Genomic DNA, 27,183 nt, shown 5'->3' on the forward strand with positions numbered 1-27,183 from the left:
AATAATAAAAAAATAGAATAAAACAGAAGAACATTGTAGGTATGAGGAAAAATAAAAATACGTTTATACTGTGCTGATCTTTAGCAATGTTGACGCGTATGTTTTCTTGATGTTTAACTTCATATCAAAGTGTTGACGTTTAATTGAAGCAAACATTAATTTCTAGATGTTAATGTTAGCATTATGTTCATGATGTTTACTTTTATTGATGCTTATTTATATGTCCATGTTTGTCCTGTTGATATTTAATCATACAAATACACTATTTTCATGAGGTTTAACATCACTGTATTAGAACATTTGACGTGTAATTAGTCTGATCGGCCGCTAGGGGGCATTGGTTCATGATTAGATTATGAAGTTAGGAAGTTTTCTCTTGGAAAAATGGCTGGATGGAAAGCTGAAGTGTGTTGTTTTTCTAAATGCACATAAATCCATGACCTTTAACCTCATCACGATTATTTTTCCTGAAAGTCACTGTAGCCACAACATATTTTGTTGCTTATTTTGACTTTTGTCATTATTTTATTGATTTTAAATGACACCACATCATATTTTGCTGGTGTTTAACATCCTATTATGAACGTCATTATCATTTGGATTTTTAACATCCCCAAAGCAACACGTTCTTGATATTTATTGATGTTTAGTTTAACCTCACCATACCAACTTCTTGTTATGGTTGGGCTAAACCTGCCAGTTGAGGGTGATAATGATTGAAGAAAGGTGTTTCTTGTTTAAAAATCATTCATTTTATTTTTAACAAGTAATAGATCATCGTGATCATGCGTGAAAAGGAACCGTTAATTTGCCCCCCTGAGGGCCTGGGCTCCTCAGAAATACCCAGACAAGGATATGCCTACCTGGCAGTCATCCACCTTGGTCTTCATGGCCCCCTTCATGTACTCCTTCTCCATGGTGGGCGACACCCCAAAGCTGTTGCCCATGCACAGGACCTCTGTCCGGCCTTCGGGGTACGTCACCTCCACTGAACCGTTCAAGATCACCGACCACGAGTCCAGCTGGAGACGCACAGCCACGTCAGTTTTGAACAAAAGGCAACGCATTTGAACAACAAATCAATTATCATCAGTCAGACCAACGTCACTTCATTAATTACAAAACTGCCACAGTAATTTCTTATAGGTATAATGTGATACGCTCAAATATAATGTACACCCACCAAAATTAACTTCCCCAAAAATCAGGAAAATCTTATTTTCCTATATATAACGCGCACCCAAGATTTCCTATGCATTTATACTTGTGTGTTTATTTGCAGAAAGGTTTAGTGGTGATCCTGTTCTATTTTATTTTGCAAATCAATACTGATCCATAAAAATAACAGTACTGTGGTTTTCTTGTTCGTAAATGTATTCAATATTGCGGCAAACCCTCGTGTTTACATAGTTTTAACACTGCAGCTTAATGGAAGCATTTACCATGTCCCTTGTGAACTTTGGCATGCCAGCCGGCTTGCGCTACATACTTAAAGCTAGAGAGGTCATGTGCCCGGATAAAACGTCCACTCATGCTGCACAATAATTTAAAATAAATAAATAAAGTCAAGACACAACAAGAGCTGGAGATAAGCACATATAAGCGCTATTAAAATTCACATGATCAACTATGACGCAGTTAAAACATGGCGGCCCTCAATCAGAGGATTTCCTGGCGTGCATACTGCCATTGTATAGTTTATAATTTATTGTAATTGTGAATGTTCACAGATTTTTTTTTTTAAAGATTACGATATTTAAATAAAATACATCATCTCTGAACCATTCTGACATTATTTATAGAAGACTGCCTTTTTGTGTGAAACATGATGACATAATTCCAAATATAACTTTTTGTCAAAAAGATTAATTTATTCTAAAAAAACTAACTTCATTCTTAAAACGGTTCTCAAACAGCTACAGCGTTATTCTGGGCAAATACAAACAAATTCTCAGAAAGATGAGAAGAATATTCTTGTAAAATTCTTAGAAATAAATCTTAGAAAACAAGATGTATGTCACTGCGAAAAAGTAACAATCATGAATTCATTTCTCTCTTTAATAACTATTACTTTTACACGCATCATGTGACTGCCTGTACTGTTATTGAGGACACAACTGTGGCGATACTTTGCCCTGAAGCGGATTATTTCTATCGTCTCTTTGGGTTAAAACGTGTTCAGTGAACCCGTTGACTGACGCGCTGTTGTGGGGCACAATTGCGGCTATTCAAAGCCTCGTCTCGCTTTCGCTCCCCGAGGAGGTCTACGGAGGGGCGAGACGCTATTTATTCAGTTTTAATAGAGCAGAAAATACAGAAACAGGAGTAGAAAAAGGCGCCACTTTGGGGTTTTCTTTTCAGAAACAAATAAATGCACCTCCTCGCCGTCGTTGAGAACGATGGTACCGGCGCGCTCCACCACGGCGAAGACCATGACGGCGCACAGTTCACGCCGGACCGACATGGTCATGTTGGCGAAGGCCGGCAGCTGATGCATGAACTCTAGTAATTGCTCTTCAGGAACAGGGAGACAATAAAAGGGAAGAGTTTATGCAGAGGTTCTCCAACATTTTGGATACGCGGAGTAATTACTGAAGCTTACAGAACAGTTGTTCACATCTTTTTTGTGGATACATGCAGATATTGTTCGTCCAGTGGTGGCCAAAGAGCGCACATCAGAATGAGCTGCACAATGACTTGATGCATAAAATCAGGATGCACAAACAGTTAAATAATCTTTTGTTTTGAAATAACTGTACACGTTTAAAAAGGTGCATGAGTCCTATGTTTATTTAAAAAATATGGTGGAATTTTTTTTTTTTTTTACTTTAGAAGTAATTCATTACCACTCCTTTTTCCATATATAGATCAGCCCCTATTTTTTTTTTTAACCCCAAACGACAACAACTAATTATTGCAAATTATTATTATTATTATAGACCTAGTTTAAGAACCACTGATGTATGGGTGATATTCAGTCATGGACAAACCGGCTATCACCTCCAACATCATCGCCTTCGGCTACTGCAGGTGGGGAGTAGAAAAATGCTGACATCTTACATGCACTCAGTGACCTCATTGCAGACTTTGAATCACTGCATCATACCATCCTCTGACTAGATTTTTGTTTTAAAGTATATTCTAATGACTAATCCTAACTATGAACGATTATTGGGACCACACAGAAAAAAAAAACACTATTAGGAGAGTGAAGCTGTATTTTGGTATATTCTGTATTTTTCACAAATACCAGTGGAAAAGTTGTGTCATAGAGTCAGTATTTAAAGAGAAATTTAAGAGCATTTTTTTTCCAAGAAAAATAAACTGGAGAAAAGAATTTTACTAGAATGAAATCGTGAGGGGAAAAAAAGCTGGCTGTGAGTGACATTTAAAAAAAACAACAACAAAATTTGTCATGAAAATATACTACTAATGCGTAAAAATCCTTTTCCCAGGAAAACTTTGTCATAAGATTATCCCTTTATACAGATTTATTTATACACACACACACACACACACACACACACACACACACACACACACATATATATATCCCCTTGAGGATGTGACCCTAATAGTACCTACTACTTACAATTTAAGATTTCTCCCCAATATTCAATATTCTAAACATTTGTTCTACTGTTGCGAGCGTGTCTGCGGTGACCCGCGGTTGCCACGGCAACAAGCAGGTACTGCGCGTGCACACAAGGAAGCGTTTGAATGTTTGATGTGCAGCGAGGTGAGGCTGCAGGATGTGCCGCGAGTGACCTAGAAAAAAAGCCTGCTGGCGTGGAGGGAGGGAGGGAGGGAGGGAGGGAGGGAGGGCTGGTGCGGTGGGCGCACTGCTGCGGGGGAGATTAACCGCGGAGATGGAGGAGGACGACGAAGAGGGCACTCACTCTCCCGCGCACTACAACCGACGCAGCCTCCTCCTCCTCACGTCAACATTCGGACTCTTCAAACATGGCTAACACACATCATGGAGCACAGCTTTGATGGGACGACATTGACAAAAGTTCTGTGATGGTTTTGAGATCATTTGTACAAAAGCATTTACGTACTAACATAAAACAGCGTTTTATATGCAGTGCCTTGAAAAGTCGGCAGTGCGCTCAAACCTTTTCATATTTATTGACCTTACAATCGCAAACTTCATGTGGCAAACCGGACAAGTGGATACATATCTGAAAAGTGTAGTGTGCATTTGTATTCAGCCCTTTATGCTTTGATCCCATTAAATATGATCCAGTGCAATCAATTTCCTTCAGATGTTACCTAATGAGTAAACAAAGAGTCCACCCTTGTATAATTTACTCCCGAGAAAATAAAAGACATTCAGTGAAGCCTTATTAGGGATCCCACTCGGGTTTGAGGCAAGCTTGTTAGAAAAGTGCAAAATGATGAGTTGGGAAAGCGCAAAGCCAATCTTTTTTCCAAAGTGCAACGGGAAAAGGGGACAAGATATCGCGACGTTAGCAAGTCGGAGGATGAGTCGCACTGTCATCTACAAAGTACAGCGGACCTGTGGGTAAAGCGTGAGTGAGGGATTTACACTTCTTGTCCCTTAACGAATTGTTCCATCTGGGAACTCGGTTTTGTTCCAGGTCAAAATGAAATATAACACAGAGTTGGAACCCTTGTTGATTGATCATTAAGAAACTTCTTCAGTTTCTTGGATTTTCTTTTCTTTAACCCATTCATGGCCAGGGTGGCAATTTTTTGCCTTATTGAGATAAAAGTCTCCTAACAGGCCACAATCAAGGAAATAACACTTGTTTTTCGTTTATGGTTAAATTATATGATAACTGTACTAATTTATAATCTCATCCCAAAAACGGGACGCTGCCCGCGAGAGAGTACTTGGGTTTTCTTAGTAGATCGTCCCAAAAACCAGAATCAGATTAAAAGACAATACTTTGATATACTGAAGGATATAATGCGTGAAAATCACGATGTCCCAAAAACGGGACGCTGCCCACGAATGGGGAAAATTCTGGTCCAATAGGCCAGGTAATGTGTACTCTATCTTGATACTGTGATGTTAAATCCACTCTCATTTAATAGTGTTTTGAGAAGATTTTTATCGACAATTACCAATTTTCAGGCACGCCGCCATTTTCGCGAGTCACATGACCGACGTGCGCGGGTGTGACGTGTTACGTGCCATTCCAAATGCTCGATTGCATGGTACACCATTATGCCCGGCACTGATTTCTCGGATTTATCCTCATCTGATGAAGAAATAGCAATGTCAGTTGATCCGCCGAGCTCCGAACCATCTGAATATTCAACATTATTTACAGCGACAGGTTCAAATCTGTACGGAAGTATTCCTCCGTCTCCTCGATCAACCGATACTGCTATTTCTTCATCAGATGAGGACAAATCCGAGAAATCAGCGCTGGGCATAACGGTGTCGCATGTAATCGAGCCTTTGTTGCGGCACGGTACACGTCACATCCGCCACGTAGGTCATGTGACTCGCGAAAATGGCAGTGCCCCTGAAAATTCGTAATTGCCGATAAAAATCTTCTCAAAACACTATTAAATGAGAGAGGATTTAACATCACATTGTCAAGATACATATCACATGACCTATTGGATACATTGTTACTCCAAACCACCGGAATTCTCCTTTAACCAACCGGAGGACGGACAACATAAAGCGTTGTCTCACCTATGTCGTCGTCCGTCCTGTCCATGGGGTCCTTCTCCAGGCAGTCTCGGACGATGTCCCGGCTCATGAGGGGGTCCGACCCTCGCTCGATGTCCTCCTCGTCGTCGTCCTCCTCAGAGTCGACGGCCGTCTCCGGCAGGCCGCTCAGGTCCATGTCGCCGGGCTCGTTCTCAGTTGCCTGGTGGGGAGAAATTGGCAATGTGGTAAAAGTCGTCGGGGAACTTTGACGAGTCGCCGTGGTTCTGACGGACTTCGTGAAGAGATACGCTGCGATCACCTGCCAGCAAGCTCACCCAAATCACTCAACAACACTAACCTACGACTCTCATCCGAGCAACAAATCCAAACCAAAGCCAAAATAAATACTTCAAAACGTAAATTCCAAAAAATGAGAACTTTGACACAATCGTGGCAAAAACACAAAAGTACAAGAATCTTACAAAAAACGCTCAAATGAGAGACAAAAAACAAATGTTAAAAATATTAACGTTGAAACACAAAGCTATGCTCCAGTTTCCCTAAAAAAGTTGGAAATTCGTGCCTAAGCAAAAAGTGTGCTGTGCCCCATTTTGTCCACTCTCAGCACACAACCACACGCCCGCTCTAGCGCTGCATGACAAACAAACTGCTACGCATAGAAACAAGCTCATTAACTCGCAACCTCTTTGCGAGCCCTCAAGTCAATCCGAAGCCGCCTGGCAACATCCCGTTCTTTGAAAGCCGTGATGCGATTTCTCCGGCTCAGGAAAAAAAAAAACAGTGGAACAAAACAGCACACGCAAAGGCATCTCCTGTAAGCTCACCTTATTGGTGATGAGAGCAAAGGTGGTCTTGGGAAAATACCCGCAAAATTCCATCATCAGATGCATCGTGGGGACCGTTCACACTTTTAAAAGGTAAAGAGGACTCAAGACCCAACTCGTCTTGTGTCATCTTCCCTTAAAATGTGAGTCAAGAAGGGAGCAAGCTCATTAATAATTCACCACTGCTGGGTCGGCGGGGACATTTGGGCGTGGACCCATCGGTGGGCGGGGCCCCGCACCGCAGGAGGACTTTTCATTAAAGATGAAAACTTCACATCATGAGTACAGTGAGAAAAACACTCATGGTTGTCAGTGCAGTCACAATACTGCCAAAGAAAATATTTCAGATAGTTACTCCTGTGAGTGAGTAACCAACATTTGGAGTAGTGAATAATGATTAAAATGTTACAATAATTTTTAAAATTACAAATTTGAAAACAAATGTAAAAAAAATTCAAAAATACATAAAAAATATATATAATAGTCAATCATAATATATTTGGATAAAAAGTACTGTGTTGGGAAAAAAATGAAAACAAAAATGAAAATTATTGGAAAACTAAAAACAAACAGAAGATGTATAGATAGCAAAATCATAGGTAGTCTGAAAAAAAAAGATATATGTGACAAAAAAAACATACTATACTCGATAAATAGAATAATACACAACTATTTAAAAGAGCAGAAAAAAAGCTAGGCATAAACTATACAAATATTAGAAAAATATTCCAAACTTAAATACTACAAAAATACATAAATTAGAAAATAATAATATAAAAGAAAATGTGAAAAATACAAAAATGTCAGGATTCAGGAAGAATTCCCTACAAAGATAAAAAAAAAGATACTACATAATTACAGAAAAATACAAAAGCATTAGATGGAAAATATAAAATCAGATGAAGAATACATGTTTGAAAAAAATACAAAATTGGACAATTAAAAAAAATTGTAAAATACAAAAACAGCCCAAAAGACAAGCTAATAAATGAATAAGATAAAGTACAAAATACGTTGAAAACAAATGTATAAAAAACAGAACAAAACATTCAAGATATTCAAAACACCACAAAAATATTTGCTTAAAAAATACATTTTACATTAAATTGAAAAAACATATAATTAAAAAAAAACAAGAAAAACATTGGAGACAGATCATCAGAAACCAAAAGCCAATGAATGCAAGCGCAACCTATATTGCGAATTCTAAATAAAGTGAAGTAACAACATGGACAACTTATAGCATTAATGTCGAGTCACTGCTGCAATTAAACAAAGGCCGCCCATGTGTCGTGGGTCCCGCCTTTCGTGTCATCCAACAATCCATACAAACACGCAGCCAGCATTAAACGTCAGATGTTGTGAATATTTCATCAGGGCTATTCTTGGATCAATGCTTTCAAAGGCCGCGTGGAAGGGCCCGTGTCATCATTTATTTAGACAGACGCGCACACAACACACACAAACCTGTCGTGCTTGTTGACAGTGACCATGAGAATTGGCCCTTGTCGGTAATTAAGCTTTTCAGAGCTTCCCACCCAAAAACTTCCAAAGTCAGCACTTCCTGATGAGGTAGGAAGGAAATTGCTACGTAAGCTCCTGAGAGAAACGAGGACAAACACTGGACACATCTTTTGCAACCAGAAAAGTTTGATCTATTGTCTTGTAAATAGATGGTGTGAGTATACAGTCAAAAAAAAAAAAAAAAAAAAAAAAAAAAAAAACGATTTGAAAATAGATTTAAATCGAAAACAAATTTGAAAAATGGCAGGAAAATGGGGGAAATATATCGCGAATAAAGTGATGTGTTCATAAAAATAAAAACTTGATGTAAATACATATGATTTTCCCCCCCAAAAATTTGAGAGGGTAATTAAAAACAAGAGTGCGCACCCCTATATAACCAGGCATGTTGCTCTGTTCAGAAACTCATGTCAAACGCATTTCAAGTGTTTGACTAACACTAAATGAAGTTCACATGTTCAAGTAGACTTTTTATATTCACTGGAGTTCATGGTGGATGAAGTGCTTTTGTGGACTGGCTGGCTGGTAAAGGCAAACGTGGGCTTGTGTTGTTTAAACAACAAGCCCACGTTTACTTAATCCTGTTTGCTGTGGAAATGCACAATGGACCCCCCCCCCCCTCACACACACACACACACACACACTCAATATGGGCTCTTCAAATGGATCTACTGAAGGTTCAGGGTGTGATTTAAAGTTACATGTCAAATTACATGTCACCTATCAATCATTATATTCACTAAAACGGCTCATTTGTAAATTGACACGAAAGTTAGAACACAGTCCATCGCGTATTTGCTATAGCTGTGGGCCAAGTGGAATGTTTGATGACTAAAGACAATCTAGCTTGCACGCACCAACACAAATTACACCACAAATAATAAATACTATTACATATAGTTCACAATATCAGCTCCAAATACAAAAAAGCCCCAACAAATACAACGCAAAATATAAATCCCATAACTATTACTAAAAACTACAAGAAAAAGATGAAAAAAAACACAACTACAGTATTCCTGTTACGTTCCTTATACCCCTGCGAATAACAAAAATCTGAGTATAATGGATGCAATATTAATATACCTATGTGTGCAGGATATGTGCCATATTTCTGCAACCATAAGATGCACTTAAATGTCTTCAATTTAAGGAGGTGCTTAGTGCGGCTAAGCATGCTTGGAGCACGTCAATAGCGGTTAAAATGCATGCTTTGTGTCAATTATTTCTTGAGTAATTCTTTTATTTGTTCTATTATTTTCGAGTTATGTTTGCTGTGGTGGAAAATACTAAAACATGGCCAAATATTGGGCAAACATATTTTTAGATGAAATAAGTATTTGAAAAACAAATACCGTATTTTCCGCACTATAAAGCGCACCGCATTATAAGGCACACCTCCAATGAATGGCCTATTTTAACACTTTTCCCATATATAAGGTGCACCGCATTATAAGGCACATAGAATAGATGCGACAGTTGAGGATGGGGTTAGGTTATGCATCCATTAGATGGAGCTGCACCAAAGGCTCAATAATGATCAACATATAAGACGCGCCGTCGGCTTTTGAGAAAATTAAAGGCTTTTAGGTTCGCCTTATAGTGCGGAAAATACGGTACTTAAAAGAGAAAATAAAAATGAGATAAAACAGGAAAAAAAGAGAAAAAGAAATACAAAAATATTTGCCAGAACAATTAGCTATCGAAACTTTTTTTTTTTTTTTTTTTTTTAAACAGGAGCATATTTTCAGTTCTATGAAAACATTATGGCGAAGCTTGAAAGTTAAAAGCGGTGTCAGGACACAAAGGAACAGCAAACGGTGCGCATGTGGATGTGTGGCTACGAGATGGCTTTAAGCTCATCTTTTCTAAACACACACAAATGTAAGTGTCCACGGATTCTAAAGTAACCGCATCCAAGCGCACAGCAAAGTTGATGCCGAGCCGTGCGGGGGACTTGGAAACGGAGCTCACAAAGCATGTGACGGCGCTAAGATGCGTAGGCATTAAGAGGATTAGTCGGCGTGAGATTTTTGTGCTCTTTTAAGATGTTTTATTTACGTTTGCGGGGGTGCACATGCTACTTGTTTCTGTTCTCTTATCAAAACCACCTTTTGTTGATCTGTCAGTTTCCACTGCAGTATCAGTTGTGCTTGTGTTTACCTTTAAAAAGTTCACCTGTTTAAATTGCGTGGGGAAACCATCCACGGGGGTGAAAAAGCTTGCATCTCCACGTGAGGTATTGCTTTGACATTATCAATGTCAAATATAAAAGTTTGGGGATACGTTCTTTTCATTGACCTTTTGTTTGTAGCTGCCACATTTGAACTGCATTCACATAATTCCAAATTTGTTTTGATACTGTCCGGTTAAAAGCAAATATCGCCACATTTTGTGCGCTATTACAGTTTATTTTAGATATTAAAAAAAAAAAAAATACTGGAAATCAAAATCAAAGTTTGGACATACCGTAATTGCCGGCCTGCAGAGCACACCTGGTTCTAAGCTTCACCCAGTACGTTTGTAAAGGAAATACCATTTGGTACATACATATGCCGTAGCTGTGTAAAAGCCACAAGTGCCCACATTGAAACTCACATTGAAACACGAGATATTTACAAAGAAAGACGGGACGCAGAGAGTTTAATGCTTACGCAAGCACCGCAGGGCTATGGCTTAGGCTAGCCCCCCGCGCTAACGCTACCACCACGCTAACGCTAACACCATGCTAACGCTAGCGCTGCCATAATAGGGCCGGTTTGAAAGAAAACATACCGGTAAAAATCAATGAGACACGTCAGTAACACGCTGGCTAGGGCCAGACCGGTAAAGGTCACTTCCTCTGCACATATATTCCACCACGCTTGCCCTCTTGCGGCCGTTGGAAAAAAATGCACAAAATTAGCCGCATAAATGGCATGGTTGAAAGCGTGTGAAAAAAGTTACGGTATGTGCTTTTCTTTGTCACATTATTCACCATTATCATATTTGTTCAAGCAAAAATATGAATCGAGTGAGAGGACTGCATCTCCACATTTTGTGAGGCATTTCTTTGATATTGTGTTATTCATCGTTAAAAGACTACAACATCTGCATCTTGACTGACCTGAAACAGGAGAGGTGTAGTCTGATTTGACTTCAGACAGCGACACAGAAAATGAAATTTGTGTTTTTGCACACTGTATGTAAACTTCTGGCTTCAATTGTACATGTCAGTTCTTCTGTATTGCAAACATTTGCCCGATTTATGCGTTAAACAAAAGGATACCGAACTTTGATCCTCTTCTAACTAAACTAAAAAGTGAGAACCAAAAAAAATTAGGTTAAGTTTGACAAATTTGGCGCCTCCCCGACATACTATGCCTTTTGTCTCTATCCCAGAACACATCGCTTGAAGATTCTTCCTTGGCACCAACACTACTTCTCTATCAGCCAAGGCTTTTTGGCCCTATCTTGTGGGATTCTAGCACAAATCAGCGGAGCAAATCGTTGAGGATCAATTCCACAGAAATAAAAAAATAAAAACAAAAATGTAAATTTGTTAGAGAACCGCAAAAAGGTCAGGGTTCACTCTACTTACCTTCACACCTAGATATCGAAAAGAAATGACCAAAGTTTCGGAACACGGGGCCGTTTGGCGAGAGGGTCTTTTTTGCGGTGGTCCCTCCCTCGTGCCTCACCTGGTAGATATCAGACAGGCTGCTGCTTCCGGAGTCGCTGGTGATACTACATCCCGAGTGGCTGGACGACACATGCGTCCCCTGTGGGTGCAAGCCGTCGGCCAGGTGAAGTCGGCTGAAGTCGGCGGGAAGCTGTACACACACACACATACACACGGTCAGTATGACGACGCTGACTACAGCGCGGGGGGGACGCTATGGGAGATCACGCGTGACAAACATGAACTAACCAAGACAAGGAGTAACCACAAGAATACATGAAAAAAAAAAATGCTGTCCAATGAAAGCATTACGTAGTTTTCCTCGGTTCATGGTGAAGTTCCATTCTGAAGGTTGCAACATGACGCAGATCGTAGCAGTAAAGACAAAATAAATATTTGTATGAAAAACACTTCTAGGTCATGAATTTAAAACCATTGAATGAAAAACTCCAGCCAGCAAACAAGTTAGTTGAGCTCCTTTGTAAATGATCATTAGGGCTGCAGTTATCGGATATTTTTTTAAATTGCCAATTGATTATCTCAGATATTATTTGAGTAGTTAGATGATAACTGATTTGAGAACTGAGTCATGGGAGAAAGTTTTGTGGTCAGATGAGACTAAAAGGGGACTTTTTGGTCATAATTCCACTAAAAGTGTTTGGAGGAAGATGAATGATGACTTCCATCCCAAGAACACCGTCCCTACTGTGAAGAATGGGGGTGGTAGCATCATGCTTTGGGGGTGTTTTTCTGCACATGGGACAGGGTGACTGCACTGTATTAAGGAGAGGATGACTGTGGCCATGTATTGTGAAATTTTGGGGAACAACCTCTTTCCCTCAGTCAGAGCACTGAAGATGGGTTCTGGGTGTTTCTTTCAACATCACAATGACCCGAAGCACACAGCCAGGAAAACCAAGGAGTGGTTCCGTAAGAAGCATATCAAGGTTCTGGCGTGGCCTAGCCGGTCTCCAGACCTAAACCCAATAGAAAATTTTTGGAGGGAGGTGAAACTCCGTGTTTCTCAGCGACAGCCGAGAAACCTGTTTGATCTAGAGAAGATCTGTGTGGAGGAGTGGGCCAAAATCCCTCCTGCAGTGTGTGCAAACTTGGTGAAACACTACAGGAAACATTTGACCTCTGGAATTGCAAACAAAGGCTACTGAACCAAATATTAACATTGTTTTTCTCAGGTGTTCAAATAGTTATTTCCAGCTGTATCACACAAATAAATCATTTAAAAAAAAAAATCATAAATTGTGATTTCTGGATTTTTCTTTTTAGATTATCTCTCTCACAGTGGACATGCACCGACGATGAAAATTTCAGACCCCTCCATGATTTCCAAGTGGGAGAACTTGTAATATAGCAGGGTGTTCATATATTTTTCTTCACTGTATAGAGTCTTTCCTGTGATGGAGCTGACACCCCTCAATAAAATCACCCATAGACTTGCAGCACATTATGCGACCGATGTTGCCCTTTCCCAATGAGAGCGGAAAAAAAAGGCACATCCACAGGCAATGTTGGAGCGGCTTCAGTACTCTGGTAATTTTTTTTTTTATTGTAATATGTAATTCCTCGCCAGAACCCATGTAAAAGACATTCCTCACACTTGCACAGAAGCGCTAATAACAATAACAACACCAAGCTCGGCCGAAGGCAGTCTGCGTGAAGCGAGGCAGACGAGAAAAAACAGTGGCCCGGGGAAATTTTGGCCATGTACAAGCCTCTCCGATCCACCAATTCGGTGAGAGCAGCCAGCCAGATAATTAAACAGCACGGCAATCTTCTGACACCCTGCAATCGCGGCCCACCTCCAATCCAACGCAGAGGACTCTCTCGATAACGCTTCCATTTTACCTTTACCACATGTGGATAATGCCCACGTGGAAAAAAAAAATGCCGGAGAAACCGGACAGAAGTGTGAAGTTTGACATACATTTTTCCTGACTTTTCCAAAAATATCTCAGGAGAATCTCGTTTGGGAGATTTAGCACAAGACGCGCGTATGAATTAAATATTTACTCGGGGGACGTTTAGAAATTGGTGAACGGGGGAGGTCGACCCACTTCCTGGTGCGCCGCGTTTGGACTGGCGGGTGTCGCGCTGATGGAATTATTGATGGTGTGCCACACTGCCAGATGTGCAGCGGGCCTCCCTGCTGGGTATCATCTATAAGTCAGGTAAATAAAACATCGGGCAGTGTGAAATATTCATACGCGCTGACCCGGTGAACCAATTTTTGATCATGACTCGCATGTACTATATATCACTTACATGAACACTTTTTTTCCCCTTTTTAAATAGCGTAATCAAGATGGTATATAAAATGGAGTAGTGTTCATTTACCCACCATTTGAAATTTCCATATTTCATATTTCTGTAACTGTATTCCCTATTTTTTTCATGGCAATACCATACATTAGCTTGTTAGTCACCTGCTGGCTTCAACCCTCTCTGGACCACATAAAATTTTGCACAGAAAAATCTGATACTTTCAGAAAATGATACTGTGGGATTAAAATTTTCGATTATACTAAACCTGCTGCAAATTTGCAACCCCTGCCCGGAAAGGGTGAATGAGGGAATGCAACCTCGTGGATGACGAGCGTTTGTGGGTTTAAAAATGAAAATTCTGTGCAGTGGCGGGAAGGTGGGTGACTGCTTAGCATGTCAGCCTCACAGTTCTGATGAACGGGGGTTCAAACCTGGGTCCCGTCTGTGTGGAGTTTGCATGTTTCCTCTCTCATCCCAAAGACTCTAAATTGTCCGTAGCTGTGATTGTGAGTAATTGTTTCTGTGTGGCCTGTGATTGCCTGGCAAGCAGTTCAGTGTGTACCCTGACCTCCTGCCCGATGACAGTGCGATAGGCTCCGGCACTCCAGCGACCCATGTGAGGATAAGATGCTCAGATAATGGATGGATTCTGTGCAGTTAACTGTGGTACTAAAGTGTGCTCGACACGCAGAAATATTTGAAGTCATCCAAGAAAAATGCAAAGGGCGGATAAATCTCAGATAATCTGTTAAAAGCAATTTTGTGAGACACTTCAAACTGCCTGATAATGTGCCAAGTGTTTGACGTCATTTACGCTTCAAAAGTTGTTTAGAACTTGCGATGCCTGAATCTAATGCAAGAAAAAAAAAGAAATCACCTGCTACTTCATCCAAACCAGGTAAACAATCAGTTACAAAAAAAGAAGTTTGAAACTCTCTAAAATTTGTCTTTTTGGGTTGTACAATCTAAAAGCCATTCAGGAAGCGATTCAATGCTTTGACTTTTTCCAGGTGGCATTAGCATTGTTTGAATCTATTGTGGGAAACTGTAAACTGATCGAAGAACGTTAATTACTGCAATACAATAAATTCAAAGAATATTCAAAATATAGTTCAAGTTTAAAAACTCTGCAGTTTGAGTTTGTCCTGCCAAATTCTATTGTGGAAAAACAGAGTAGTTGCTCTGAGTCAAACAAAAGTCACATGTAACGTCATATTTTTTCTTCCCAATCATTCTGAGTATAATTGAGGGTATTTCATTTCTGCTTTTGCATTTTAATATATTTCACACATTTTTTTTAACTTTTACTTATGTGCAGGTAAAGTAGTACTTTTATTTTACTTGTTTTTTCAAATCTGCCTAAAACTCAGCCGACCGCTGGCAGATGACGCCACAGAGGAAGTCGACGTCGAAACCAATTAGTGAACGATGGGTACACAGTCCGGTCCCACGGAGCAGGTCGGTTAATTTATTTATTTTTTTTCCCCCTGACGGTCCGAAAATGACACCCCTCAACCCACGTGTGGTTTCCCCAATCAAAGCGAAAGCCCAACCAACCCCGAGACCCTCCCCCATTGGTAAAGAGGATAATAAAACATTTAATCCTCTCTCTGCGTTCATTTAGGTCAGCCGTCTGTGGGTCAATAAGGGGCAACTGATCGCTCCACATACATGTGCGCCACCGACTGCCTTGCTCGGACACCACGCGGGCATTCATTGATCCGATGCTAATGTCGAGAAGTTTTACAGTTTAAGCGCGCTAACTTCGCATAGGATAGGGGTGCGTTCCGGTAGTTTGTGTGGCAAATTGACGTGGATGCGTTCAATCAACTGTCAAAGGGGGTTGGACAGGGGAGGGTCGGATTAAGCCGCACGCTAATGTCGGAGAGGCAGAACCCGCTCACTAGCTAGCTTCGGCCTACATGTGAGCAGATGTGGCACTCCTTAAATTACACTGCAGACCTAATGACCTAGATCTGCGAGCTGGGAAGCACGGGGCTGCCTCTCAATCTATTTAGCGCCCGGCTACTGTACCAGAGAATCACTGCGAGACGTCCATTACAGGAGCGAGAGGCTAATGCGAGGATCCAGTGATGTGTGAGGGCGAGGCAAGGTCGGGAGAGTACACAGTAGTATTATTTTATGGTTTGATTGTCAAATTAAAGCGGCAAACAACAGGGAGGGTAATTTAGTCGTAAGGTTTTGCCACTACATAATCATGGAAATTATGTTTCTCAATTTAGTGTTAGCCTTCCATCTGTCTAGTAGAGAATCTTCAAAGTTTTACTCAGCCAAGACAACAAACAAAAATGTCCCAAGAAGCATACATACTGAAATAAAGATTTCTCATTTCAATTTACTCATAAAATGACTTATGTGAATCTACAATGTATTTTGTATTGTGTATGTACAAGTATTTATCTGTCTAGTAGAGAATCTTCAAAGTTTTACTCAGCCAAGACAACAAACAAAAATGTCCCAAGAAGCATACATACCGAAATAAAGATTTCTCATTTAAATTTACTCAAAAAATGACTTGGATGAATCTACAATTTATTTTTTTCTGATGTATATATAGCAACAGGAGTACACAGTATAAGATAATTGAACTTATGAGGTTAAGCGGCTTGGAAAATGGATAGATGTACGTCCTTGGCATCAAGTGGAGTAACAATAAATTCTTTGTTATATATCGTTGGCGTACGTAAATGAATAAATATACTGTATGTGTATGAGTTGTCATAGATAATATAATTTATTTTGGGACTTGAATGGACCTAAATTAGATTTTTTGTGTGGGTTGACATACCGACTGAACGTCATTTTGAGTCAAAGTGTGACATTGTTGAGTTGCTAGTTTTGTGTGAACAAACTTGGCCACCATGGTCAGCAATATACGTGGTTCAAATCTGGTAAGCAATCTGGAAAAATGTTAATTTTTTTTTTCTTTAAAGGACTCAAGCAATTCTCAAGTTACGAAATGAAAATTTTCCAGCATTGAAGGACATCAGGGCCTGCCAGAGTTGTCTTGACCGTGTGGTCGGATGTCTTGAGCCGCAGGGATCAAGAGATTAATGCCTCTTTTGGGAGACTATCTGATTAAATAGGCCTGATATGCTAGCACCCAGTGCTGGCTTGTCAGCAGGTAGCCAAAAAGTGACCTTACATCTCAGTTTCAGTCTAAATTTCCATTGACAACTACTTGGCGTGATAAAACACGATGCCTTTAGTGGCCAAAAACACTTGTTCGGGGTAGTGTGTGTGGACCCACTCTGTTTCCATCTTAAAGGGAGTGATTGTTGGTTCAAGGCTGATTAATTATAAATTCATAAAAGATAAGAAGGGGGGAATGGAACACGAATGCTAAACTACAATACAAAAGCCCAACACAAACCACCTACACCTTAAACCCGTGGTTTCCAAAGTGGGGTCCACGGACCCCCACGGGGTGAAAAACGTCTTTCCAGGGGGCCCGCGACACGATTTCTGAGACAGAGTAATAATAAAATATCTTGGTGCGAGGGGTTGGAACTGTTCCCAAAACTCGCCAAATCAACCATAAGGTACTATGTTCCCTTCGTTACTACGTACAAACGTGAGGCGGGGTTTTCAACTCTATTAGATGTGAAGATGAAAAAACAAAATCGTCTGGAAGCTAATCATGATGTGAGAATTGCCCTTTCCAGTGTTGAACCACGTGATTTATTTATTGTGAAAAAACAAAAAGCAAGAGCACATGAGCCACTAAAATTGAGTATTTCTTTGTACCAGAATGGCACAGCTGTGTACAGCATTACATTATTGGCGAAAGTTGAGGTTGAGTGTCCGGGAGCTTTTTGAACGACTCACTGGGAGTCCATGCCCAGGTTGACTTTGGGAACCACTGCCTTAAACTAACTAAAAACTAACCCATCCCCTAAATCCTAATCCTTTCCTTAAACATCTTAATTCAAACGCGTGAACCTACACCTAACCCATCAAAACTGGAAAACCAGTTCCCCCCCTCTCTCAGTTTGTATCCAGTTATTATAACGGTAAAACTCCTCCTCCATGTTGACAAGATAACAGTATTAAAGCTTTTGTGACGGCTGATGTTTAGCCCACGGCCCAACGGCTTTCCCGCTGGGATGACTGAATATTTACACGAGCCATCATAAATATGCTAACAACATGGGAAAACAATCCAATGAAGGGAGTGTGACAGCAGATAAGGGGCCAACCAGGTAAACAAGACTTGCAAAGAAGAAACCATTACAAAGTGCGCAGCCACTGTTCATTATTGTCCCGATTCTGTTTTTAGACCAAGATAAATGTTACGTGGAGCACATTTTACAGTTTCCTGGAGAAAACGTCACATCAGCTTAAAGAAGCAACAAAAGCAGAAGCAACAAACCCTAACCAATATATCAAACTAACAATCAAATGTAACCATAAATCTAAATAGTAACACTAAACCTAATCCAACTCTAAACATCCTAACCAGAGACCAAACTTAAACCTAACCCAAAATCATAACCCTTAACCTAAATCCCAATACTAACTTTAACCCACAAAACCCAAATCACTAACCCTACCCTACCGGAGTAAAAAAAAAAAAAAACAAGATCAAATAAAAGCATATGGTTGTGAAAAGAGCCACCAGGAATGAAACAACAGCATCAAATTCACTGGAGATGATTCATAACAAAATATATATTTTAAAAGGTGCACTTGTGTTGCTATAAAACCTCTGGAACACAAATTATGGAGAAGACGATAAGCACCATTTCAGTGAGTTGATGTCACTTGTGAGCATGATAGTACGGGGTGAGGGGCGCTCGATTTATGGGCCGGCGCGAACACTTGGGTGTGACAGATACCGGTGGTACTGACAGAAGCTCAAACTCGTGGAGTGCGCAAGGTACCGAGGCCTGGGAGTGTTCAGCACCGGGGATAGCGACACCACAGACTCTGTGACCCTATTGGTTGGAAGAAAACCACGTTCCACCGGAACCACTTTGTGAGGGCTAGAAAATGGTATCTGCCATTTTGATTATTCATACCAAACGCTAACCCCAATCTGAAGACCCTACCATCTAAATCTAACCCTTAATGTTAAAATTTGTCAAACCAGAATTCCAAATAATAAACCTAATGCAGCCCTAACAAGATGAACCCAATACTAACCCTAACCTCGAACCATCCTCTCAAATCCTAATTCATGAATTGTACCCAAAACCCTTGAATATGACCCAATCTAGCACAAACCTAACTCTTAAAACTAACTCATAACTAAATGCTAACGGTACTGTGAACCAAGAACCCTAAAAGTAGCCATGGCTGAAAAGACACAGGAAGTCGACGAGTTTGATTTGAAACTGCAATTTTACGCACATTTTGTCCAGTTGAACATTTACAAGTGTCCATCAAAAACTAACCGAGATATTTTGTTTGATTGCTCCCAAATTTGAATCAGGGACAGATGGGTGAAGTTAAATTGTGAAGAATTTTAGCTTTTGCCATTTTGTTTGCAAGCAGAATGAAAGTTTAATGACTCGCCACAAAACAGAATTCTCAAAACGCCACAACAAGGTCACAGCCAGTTCTTCAATTTGGTCAGTCACGAAAAACGTACAGCAAAATAAAAAAAATCTAAAAGAAAAACCTTGAGATGCGAAAAAAAAAATAAATAAATCTGCCATTCTGTTTAGTTGAGTAAATATTTCTTCTTATTCTATCGCTGGGGAAGAACGCCATTTCCATTTCAGGTACAAATGCTTAAGTGCAATATTTACTGTAATTCAAGGCCGACAAGCCGTGATTTTTCTTCACAGCCGCTGCGCTAGATAATGTTAGCACCGCTGTGTTAGCATTAGCACCGCCGTGTTAGCGGTTGCACTGTCACGTTCGCACCGCTGCGTTAAACTCTTTTTGTGCACCGAGGCTTATCACCAGGTGCGCTCTGAAGGCCGGGAATTACTGTGGTCATACTGGATACGGACACTTACTGAAAAGCTATTTACAATGTCAAAATATATGGCAAAAATACACACAGCATTGAGATTTCGAGTCACTTTAGCATCTGCACGGAGGCTTGCTACTTCTCTTTAATAGTAAGTTTCTTTCGGCTTGTCCCTTTCGCGGTCGCCACAGCTACTTTATTAACGTGTGACAATTAGAATTTCTTCGATTAAAAAAAAATTAATAAAAAAAGTATGGAGACATTCTTGCATTTCACTTCAAATATTTACAATTTTGATTCCTACCAAATTCGAACTGTGTGCAGAATTTTAGCGTGATTGCAACCAAATTTGAACTGCGTGCGCCAGTCAGACAGGTGATGCTAAACTATAAAGTATTTTACTTTTCATCATTGCGTGTTAGCAGTATGATGATTCAAGAAGCTATTCCTGACACAGGAAATCTGTTATTCTGGTTTGAAAAAACCATTTGAACCATTATTGTGTTCATTGTCAGTTTTGCAAAAAAATTGTGTGTGCACTCTGAGACTGACTGGCAACCAGTTCAGGGTGCAGTCCGCCTTTCACCCGAAGTTAGTTGGGATAGGCTCCAGCACTTCAGGAACCCTTGTGGGGATAAGCAACTTGGAAAATGGATGGATCGATGGATGGATGTGTACATATACATAATAAGTGTGTTTGTGTACACACACACATTTTTTTCAAGGTTTATTGTCCCTTTCGCAGAGTCACACCTAGCCACTTGGGTGGCGTCTTTGAAGGTTCTGCTCTTTGACACCATAGTAGTGCTGGAAAAGGTAGAGACGATTACCTTGGAGCGCAATAATTAGCCTTATTGGGTACTAGACACACACTGTGGATCGATTTAATGACCTGTCAAAATGCATAACACCGATGCATCTCACAGCATCTCGATTGAACGTTTTGCATTTCTGCTACCTCCTTTAAACTATGAACTGCGTGCGTGTGCGAGAGAAAGAAAAGCACATGGCATCCGTTTCTACTACAACACACTGACACACATCCCAGGCTACACCGGCCTGGTGCCCAAAACGAGGGGAGGGTCAAGGACGCGGACGGATGTCGACGTCGGGCTTGGTACTCACTGGCGTTTTTTCCTGTTGGCACGGGACTCCATTGCCGTCTGCTGCTGCTAACGGTTTCATGGTGGTAACACTCCTCTCTGGGACTCAGAATGTAAAAAATCTAACATCCCCCTGTATCACCCACGACCCCCTTCTCTGAAGGGAGGATCCGCTAGATCAGAGGCACCAAATCGACAGCTTTAAAATCCAGTCTGGAAAAAATACGGGAAAAAAAAAATAGGAGTGGAAAACCATCATTGATGGAGAAAAAGTCTTTTCAGTCACAGCTTGGCTTCCGCCACCTCACCTCCATGGCGTCGGGAGAGCGGAGCATCGTTAGTAATTTTTTTTCTTTTTTTTTTTTCTTTTTAAAAGCCAGCGGTTTGTTTGCCAGCGCGGGGGGTGGATGGGTGCATGTGTGTCACGGATGGAGGAGGGGATGGCGGCTGTGGTGAAGTGAGAGAGGAGGGGGAGGAGGCGGGGTGGAGGGCTAGTATTGTAAGCGCCTCCTTCCTTACGCCCCCAGACAGAGGGGATGGAAAGAGGAGCCGATACGGAAGGAGGAAGGAGAGAAGCTCCATTTTACGACTCCTGGCTAGAGACTGTCGTCATGGCAACATACAAAAAAAAAAGGCGTGAGCTAAAAAGGAGCTCGATATAAAATAATTTTCGCAAGGAGCAATGATGTCACTCTGTCTCTCAGCTGGGGTCGCCCTGGCAACCGGGCCCCTCCTGTCCCTACTTTGCACAGCCTCTGGGAGACAACGGTTTCCGTGGCGACAGAAACAGCAAAGTGGGAAGGGGCGGGAGGGTAGGCTGCAAAGTGAAAAGCGTCGCCTCGCTTCTGTCTGACAGCATCGTGGCATCCAATGACGGGAGCAAAATGTTTCCCCATCAGGAGTGCTTTGCCATGAATTGCCATGAAACACAAAACTATAACTTAAATCCAGCCCCCAAAACTGGTTTTATTGAACAATTTTAAATTTGATATGCATCTTTCATGAATGGAGCCACAATAAGTTTCAAGAACAAAAAAATAAAACAACATGAGAATTGTGCCGTTTTGTGTTGAAACGGCCACTTGCAGGGTTACTACAAAGACAAACCTGTCCTAAAAATTTGATCCTGCTGCTACGAGTCACAAAAAATAATATTGAAAAGACATCTTCGTGCTACCAAGTATGAACCAAGTATACTAAAACATGTTTTTTATGACATTGCGAATGATAACCTGCGCCAAGGACAACCAATCTCAATTTGGATGGGCACCAAACAATTTTTTGAAATTATTTTAACAAGTAAACAAGACATACCTCTTAATGTTAACAAAACATTTCTGGACCTGTACCAGAATTGAATGGATTCTTTCCTTGGCCCACATCCCATCCATCCCGTATCATGCAAATTAGCGTTCTGAACCAAACGCCCATTGGTAGAGGCAACAAAATGGTGGAGAGGCCAAACCAGACACAGCAATTACTACATCATAGCACCAAGAATTAAGGGTTGGAAACTAAATTCCTTTTTGAAGTCAAATTGTGACAGTGATATTCATGATATCATACATTCAATTCCAATGGTTACACATCCAGTTAGATTAAATTATAAATCTCCCATCGGAATCCATTGTAGTATGTGCTATTATATACATATAAATCCAATATATTATCATCTCCTCCAATAAGACCGACACGCTGGAGAGCTCGTCATCAAGGCAGACAAAGCCTCCCTTACGGCTGTTTGGAAGTGGGGTGAGGACCTCTTGCCTGGAACCCCCCCGCCAGCCCCCCACGCTATGATGTAATCCTTCACAAGCATAACAATAAAAAGAGCTCAAGTGGTGAGGAAAATGGGGGTTGGTATCCTCCGCTATCATTACATCACCATCACTACAGCAAGGGGCCTGTGGGGATGTGGTGGTGATGTCTAGGGAATATCTAACCTAACGATACCCCCCCTCCATTTTTTTCATAGCTAAATAAGCCAATTAATCTTTTTTCCCCTTGACTAACCAGAAAAAGAGAGACAGGCAGTGACATAAAAAAAAAAAAAAAAAAAAAAAAAAAAACACTTGAGCTAATGTAGTAGCGTTATCCCGGTATGGCTGCCACGTCAGGCTGTTTTGTTGCGTTCTGGCCATAAATCCTTCAATGATGTGTGAAATTATGTCAACACGACACTGACAAGACATACACGGGAACAACACTTCTATAATTGAGTCAACCATCTTAGTATTCACTGGAATCCTTTGAAAATCCAACCCGTGAAGCCACTTTCACTCAGCGTCACAAAGTTTGGTAGGAAAGTACCGTAATACCGGGCCTACGGAGTGCACCTGATTGTAAGCCTTACCCGGTGTATTTGTAAAGGAAATCCCATTTGGTACATTCATACACCGCAGCTGTGTAAAAGCCGTAAGTGCCCACATTGAAACCCCCTTTGAAACATGAGATATTTCAAAAGAAAGACTGTACAAAGAGCGTTTAATGCTAGCCGTCGTGCTAACGCTAGCAGAGTTGAGCTAACGGGGACGGTTGAAAAAAAAAAAAAAAAACAAGCGCAGCGCTAACATGGCTGGACAGGTAAAAGTCACTTCCTTGGCACATATATTCCACCGGTCTCAATCTTAACCTTTCCGCTCGAGTGCCCCCTTGCGGCCATTAGAAAAAACGCACAAATTAGCCACATCACCGCATAAACCACAGGGTTGAAAATGTCTGAAAAAATTTGCGGTTTATAGGCCGGAAATTACTGTAGATTTTGGTTTGAGGCGGGCATTTCCAGGAGTCCTTGAATAATAAACATTGCTTCAAGATTTTGTCTATTGCTCCCAAATTTGTACAATGTATACTACACAGGCTGACAGCACAAAATTATGAAGAATAATGAGGTTTATAAACAGGCTATATGGCCCACGAGATGTAGGTTCTTTTGCAATTCAGGAAGTCAGTATTTTCTCACAGTATGTAATATCACCATACACTGAGCGTCTAATGTCTTAACGGTAAGTAGTGCGAGTGAATCACTAACCACCTCCAGTGGCAGCTTGTTGGTTTAATGGCTTGAGAAGAGGTGCCAAAGCGCTAGCTGCCTAAAACGGGCTTTTGATTTTAATGAGGCAAACCCTAATGGAGACATGAAAATCACATTGTCTTGAAATTAGAGAAATAATATGCACAGTGGGGAAAAACCCACTATACATTTCTCTCCCATAATACCACTAACTGACAAACAAAAAAATGATCTGTCAAGGATTCCGAAGTCTGATTGGGGGCCATTTGTGTAAATTAGCGTACACTAGAGATCTGTACAAAAAGTCTGGAGGTCCGCTTTCATCACAATCTATTTTTTCCCCCGTTTTATGCATAATATACCGATAGGTCAAAATGAGTGTTATCTGGTTTAAGGTCGACATCTATGCGATTTCTCGTTTGAATGCTGAAGCCAATAAAAGGCATAAAGCTTGTAAAGTGGGTAGATATGAAATCAGCCACAGCACATTGTAGTTTTGACAATTAATATTCAAGGACATGCCCTCTTTGTGGTTGGCACCCAACCACTCAACTCAGCTGAACGGCAATGGAGTTTTTCCGTTTTGTCCACATGCGAGTCTCAGTCATAAAAATGCCGTCTTTAAATTAAACAGATGACGTGTTTTACAAACTTAACTACGTTTTTTTTTTTTTTTTTTATGTAACTGTGGCGGATGAAATAGCTAAGCTTGCATTCATTCTCGATCGTCGCAGCAGGTTCAATTCAAATGAATGGCAATGGCTCTCCACTCAGGTTTATTATTATGCATGGTTAATTGTGCCTTGTAATGATCTATACACACATTGAATGCACATTTACTTCTTTTGCAACACACATTTGCTTTTCCCCTCTCGGTCCACTTCAGAAGGTTGTCTGCGGGTTTGCGTATAAACGTAAGATCGTAAGTGCTTTGAGGTGCCACGGTGACGCCCGTCCCTTGTGGCCGCTCACAGCGCTCTCTCTCGCGTTCAGTGTGTATAAATAACTCCCGCGATCAAAAATCTTGCGAAGGACACGAGCGATGGATGCAATGTCTCTGTGTATGCTTGGCCGCCGTGATAGGGACCAATCAGAGGCATGTTGTTTTCCGTATTTAAATCGGGAAAGATGAGCAATCCAATCAGAGCACATCTTATTTGCATGTGGCTTCAAAATGAGAACTCTAACTCGTAAAAATGCCGTGCGAAAAACACCAACCCGAATAGTTTGGTAAGGGACTTTTTTGGGGCATTTTGTGACCAATTTATATTGCTAACTCGATAACGTCATATCAAAGATGATCAAGATGAAATAGAAAAACAGTGATGGAAGAAACCATTCCTGAAAAGTTTCCGCCATTTTGTCAAATCCCCAAAATACTCAAAATTTTACATCATGCTCTATTTGTATTAGACTGCACTTGCAAAAAGAAAAAAAAATCCACTTTAACAACATGTCAAGGTAACTGCTCAATTTCCCATGAGTTTGCTAACCCAGTGGAATTCACCCAAAATGGGTGTTCGAAACAAAAATGGCCGACACCCTGTTCAATTTCAGAATTGCTCCTTGAAACCTTTGTGTGTCTGGCAAATTTGGTGTCCAATCCTAATTTCTTAAAATATGTAAATTTCATGCAGGATGAGCAAAAACCGCTGAATTCTCTGTCGTAATAACATCGGTAAAATGAAAAAGAATTGTGGTTATGTAACTGCTAACGACATATCTAAATAGCACTGTTAGTGCAAGAAAGACGATGTAATAACCAGGCTGCGCACCGTCCCCTGGGGACCATTTCATTCATCATGTTGCTGTCGCCTGGAAGTGATTCAGCGCGGAGACAGCAAACATTTTTTGGGTTTTTTTTTTTTTTCCTTGCAGGTTGACAGTGGGGGTAAACGTGCGTCCCGCTCCAAGCGCCTGCAGGCTGGCAGCGTAAATCATCTGCAGCTATTTCTGAGCCACCGCATTTGAGGTTAATGTGTAACTAGAAGCTTCCGAATGGAGTCGCACAGGAACGTGCGCTTAGGTCATGATATGGATGTTGTTTGGCTTCGCTCTGGGCCGAAATGTTCCATCCTTAGTTGAGGCGGGGCTGACTTCTAACTACTGGAGTTAATCATATGCGGCGGGCTAAATGAAGCACGACTGTTCGCCGTGGCAACATGATAACAACAGGAAACTCGGGTAAACGTATTCGTCTAGAACGACACACATCTTCACCAGCAAATGCAGAAACAAATCTCTATGCAGCCTGCACTTTCGTCTCAACACGAGCCACGCAACTTCTCTTCCATCCTTTCCTATCAGGCAGAATACGGAGCATCTGGTACAGGACAGTCTAGAGAAACCGATGATGAATAAAGGTATATTTGTTTTTTGATGTTCTGATGCCTAGAGATGGAAGACCACGATTTCTGTTTCACATATAATAACAGTTGGAACATAAGAACGCGTGTGAATGCCAGCTCCCTCCAGAAGCCCAATCAATAAATGTCATCTGTCAGCCAACTAGAAAATGCATCGCATTCAATAATAATAATAAAAAAGAAACTGGTGAATATCAGTGGTGACATGAAAAGCCCGTCAAATGTCAGGCTGCAGCGGCGGGATAAGAAACAGACGCAGTCACCCCCCCCCCCCCCACCTAATTTGCATTTCTGGCACTCATCCAAAAATATTTCTTCTATTTCTATCCCGGCTTTAATGTTTGATCATGTGCTATAAATAAGCACAAAACGAGATAGTGTGTGGAGTGGGATGTGCATATTTTAATGACTTTTACACTAAAGTATATGTAGGATACAGTACAGCAGACAATCTGGCGTATTTTTGACCTGAGATCAGATGAGGAATAACAAATCAATCACTCTCCTTTTCATGGCCAAGCACTTCTTCCGTCGTACACGCAGACCGGCGGCGGCGGCTTTCATATGCGCGCCGTGCCCAGGTTGGTCACAAAGGACGGCGCTAAAAATAGAGCAGCGGCGTGTTGCCGGCCGTCTCGAGGCAGGTGCAAGTGCTAGACACTTCTGAAAACGGCAACAGAAGACGTGACGGCAATGTTTGCAGTCATCATCGATTTTGGCGCGGCCCGGCTTGCTAAGATTCCTGCTTCTCGTCGAGGGTGAGTTTGTTAAAGACTGTGAAATTCGTATAAAATGAAAGAATTGCTAGTTGTCTT

The 27,183-nt window shown here is 41.0% G+C and overlaps 1 protein-coding gene across 8 annotated transcripts in view; it reads right to left on the reverse strand.

Annotated features, from left to right (window-relative positions):
- Positions 1–27,183, reverse strand: part of rapgef2b (Rap guanine nucleotide exchange factor 2b) — a 108,394-nt gene that overhangs the window by 24,681 nt on the left and 56,530 nt on the right. For 7 of the 8 annotated variants that reach the window (XM_061835991.1, XM_061835989.1, XM_061835990.1 and 4 more), the window contains 4 exons: positions 11,685–11,816; positions 5,678–5,855; positions 2,378–2,514; positions 864–1,022 (listed from right to left, as the gene is read on the reverse strand). In XM_061835991.1, the coding sequence (XP_061691975.1) occupies positions 864–1,022; positions 2,378–2,514; positions 5,678–5,855; positions 11,685–11,816 (606 nt within the window). The remainder of the gene's footprint in view (positions 1–863; positions 1,023–2,377; positions 2,515–5,677; positions 5,856–11,684; positions 11,817–27,183) is intronic. The other variant, XM_061835993.1, reaches the window with a different exon arrangement.

Source organism: Syngnathoides biaculeatus, chromosome 11 (genome assembly GCF_019802595.1).
Source record: "Syngnathoides biaculeatus isolate LvHL_M chromosome 11, ASM1980259v1, whole genome shotgun sequence".
In the NCBI taxonomy this organism is placed as follows: Eukaryota; Metazoa; Chordata; class Actinopteri; order Syngnathiformes; family Syngnathidae; genus Syngnathoides; species Syngnathoides biaculeatus.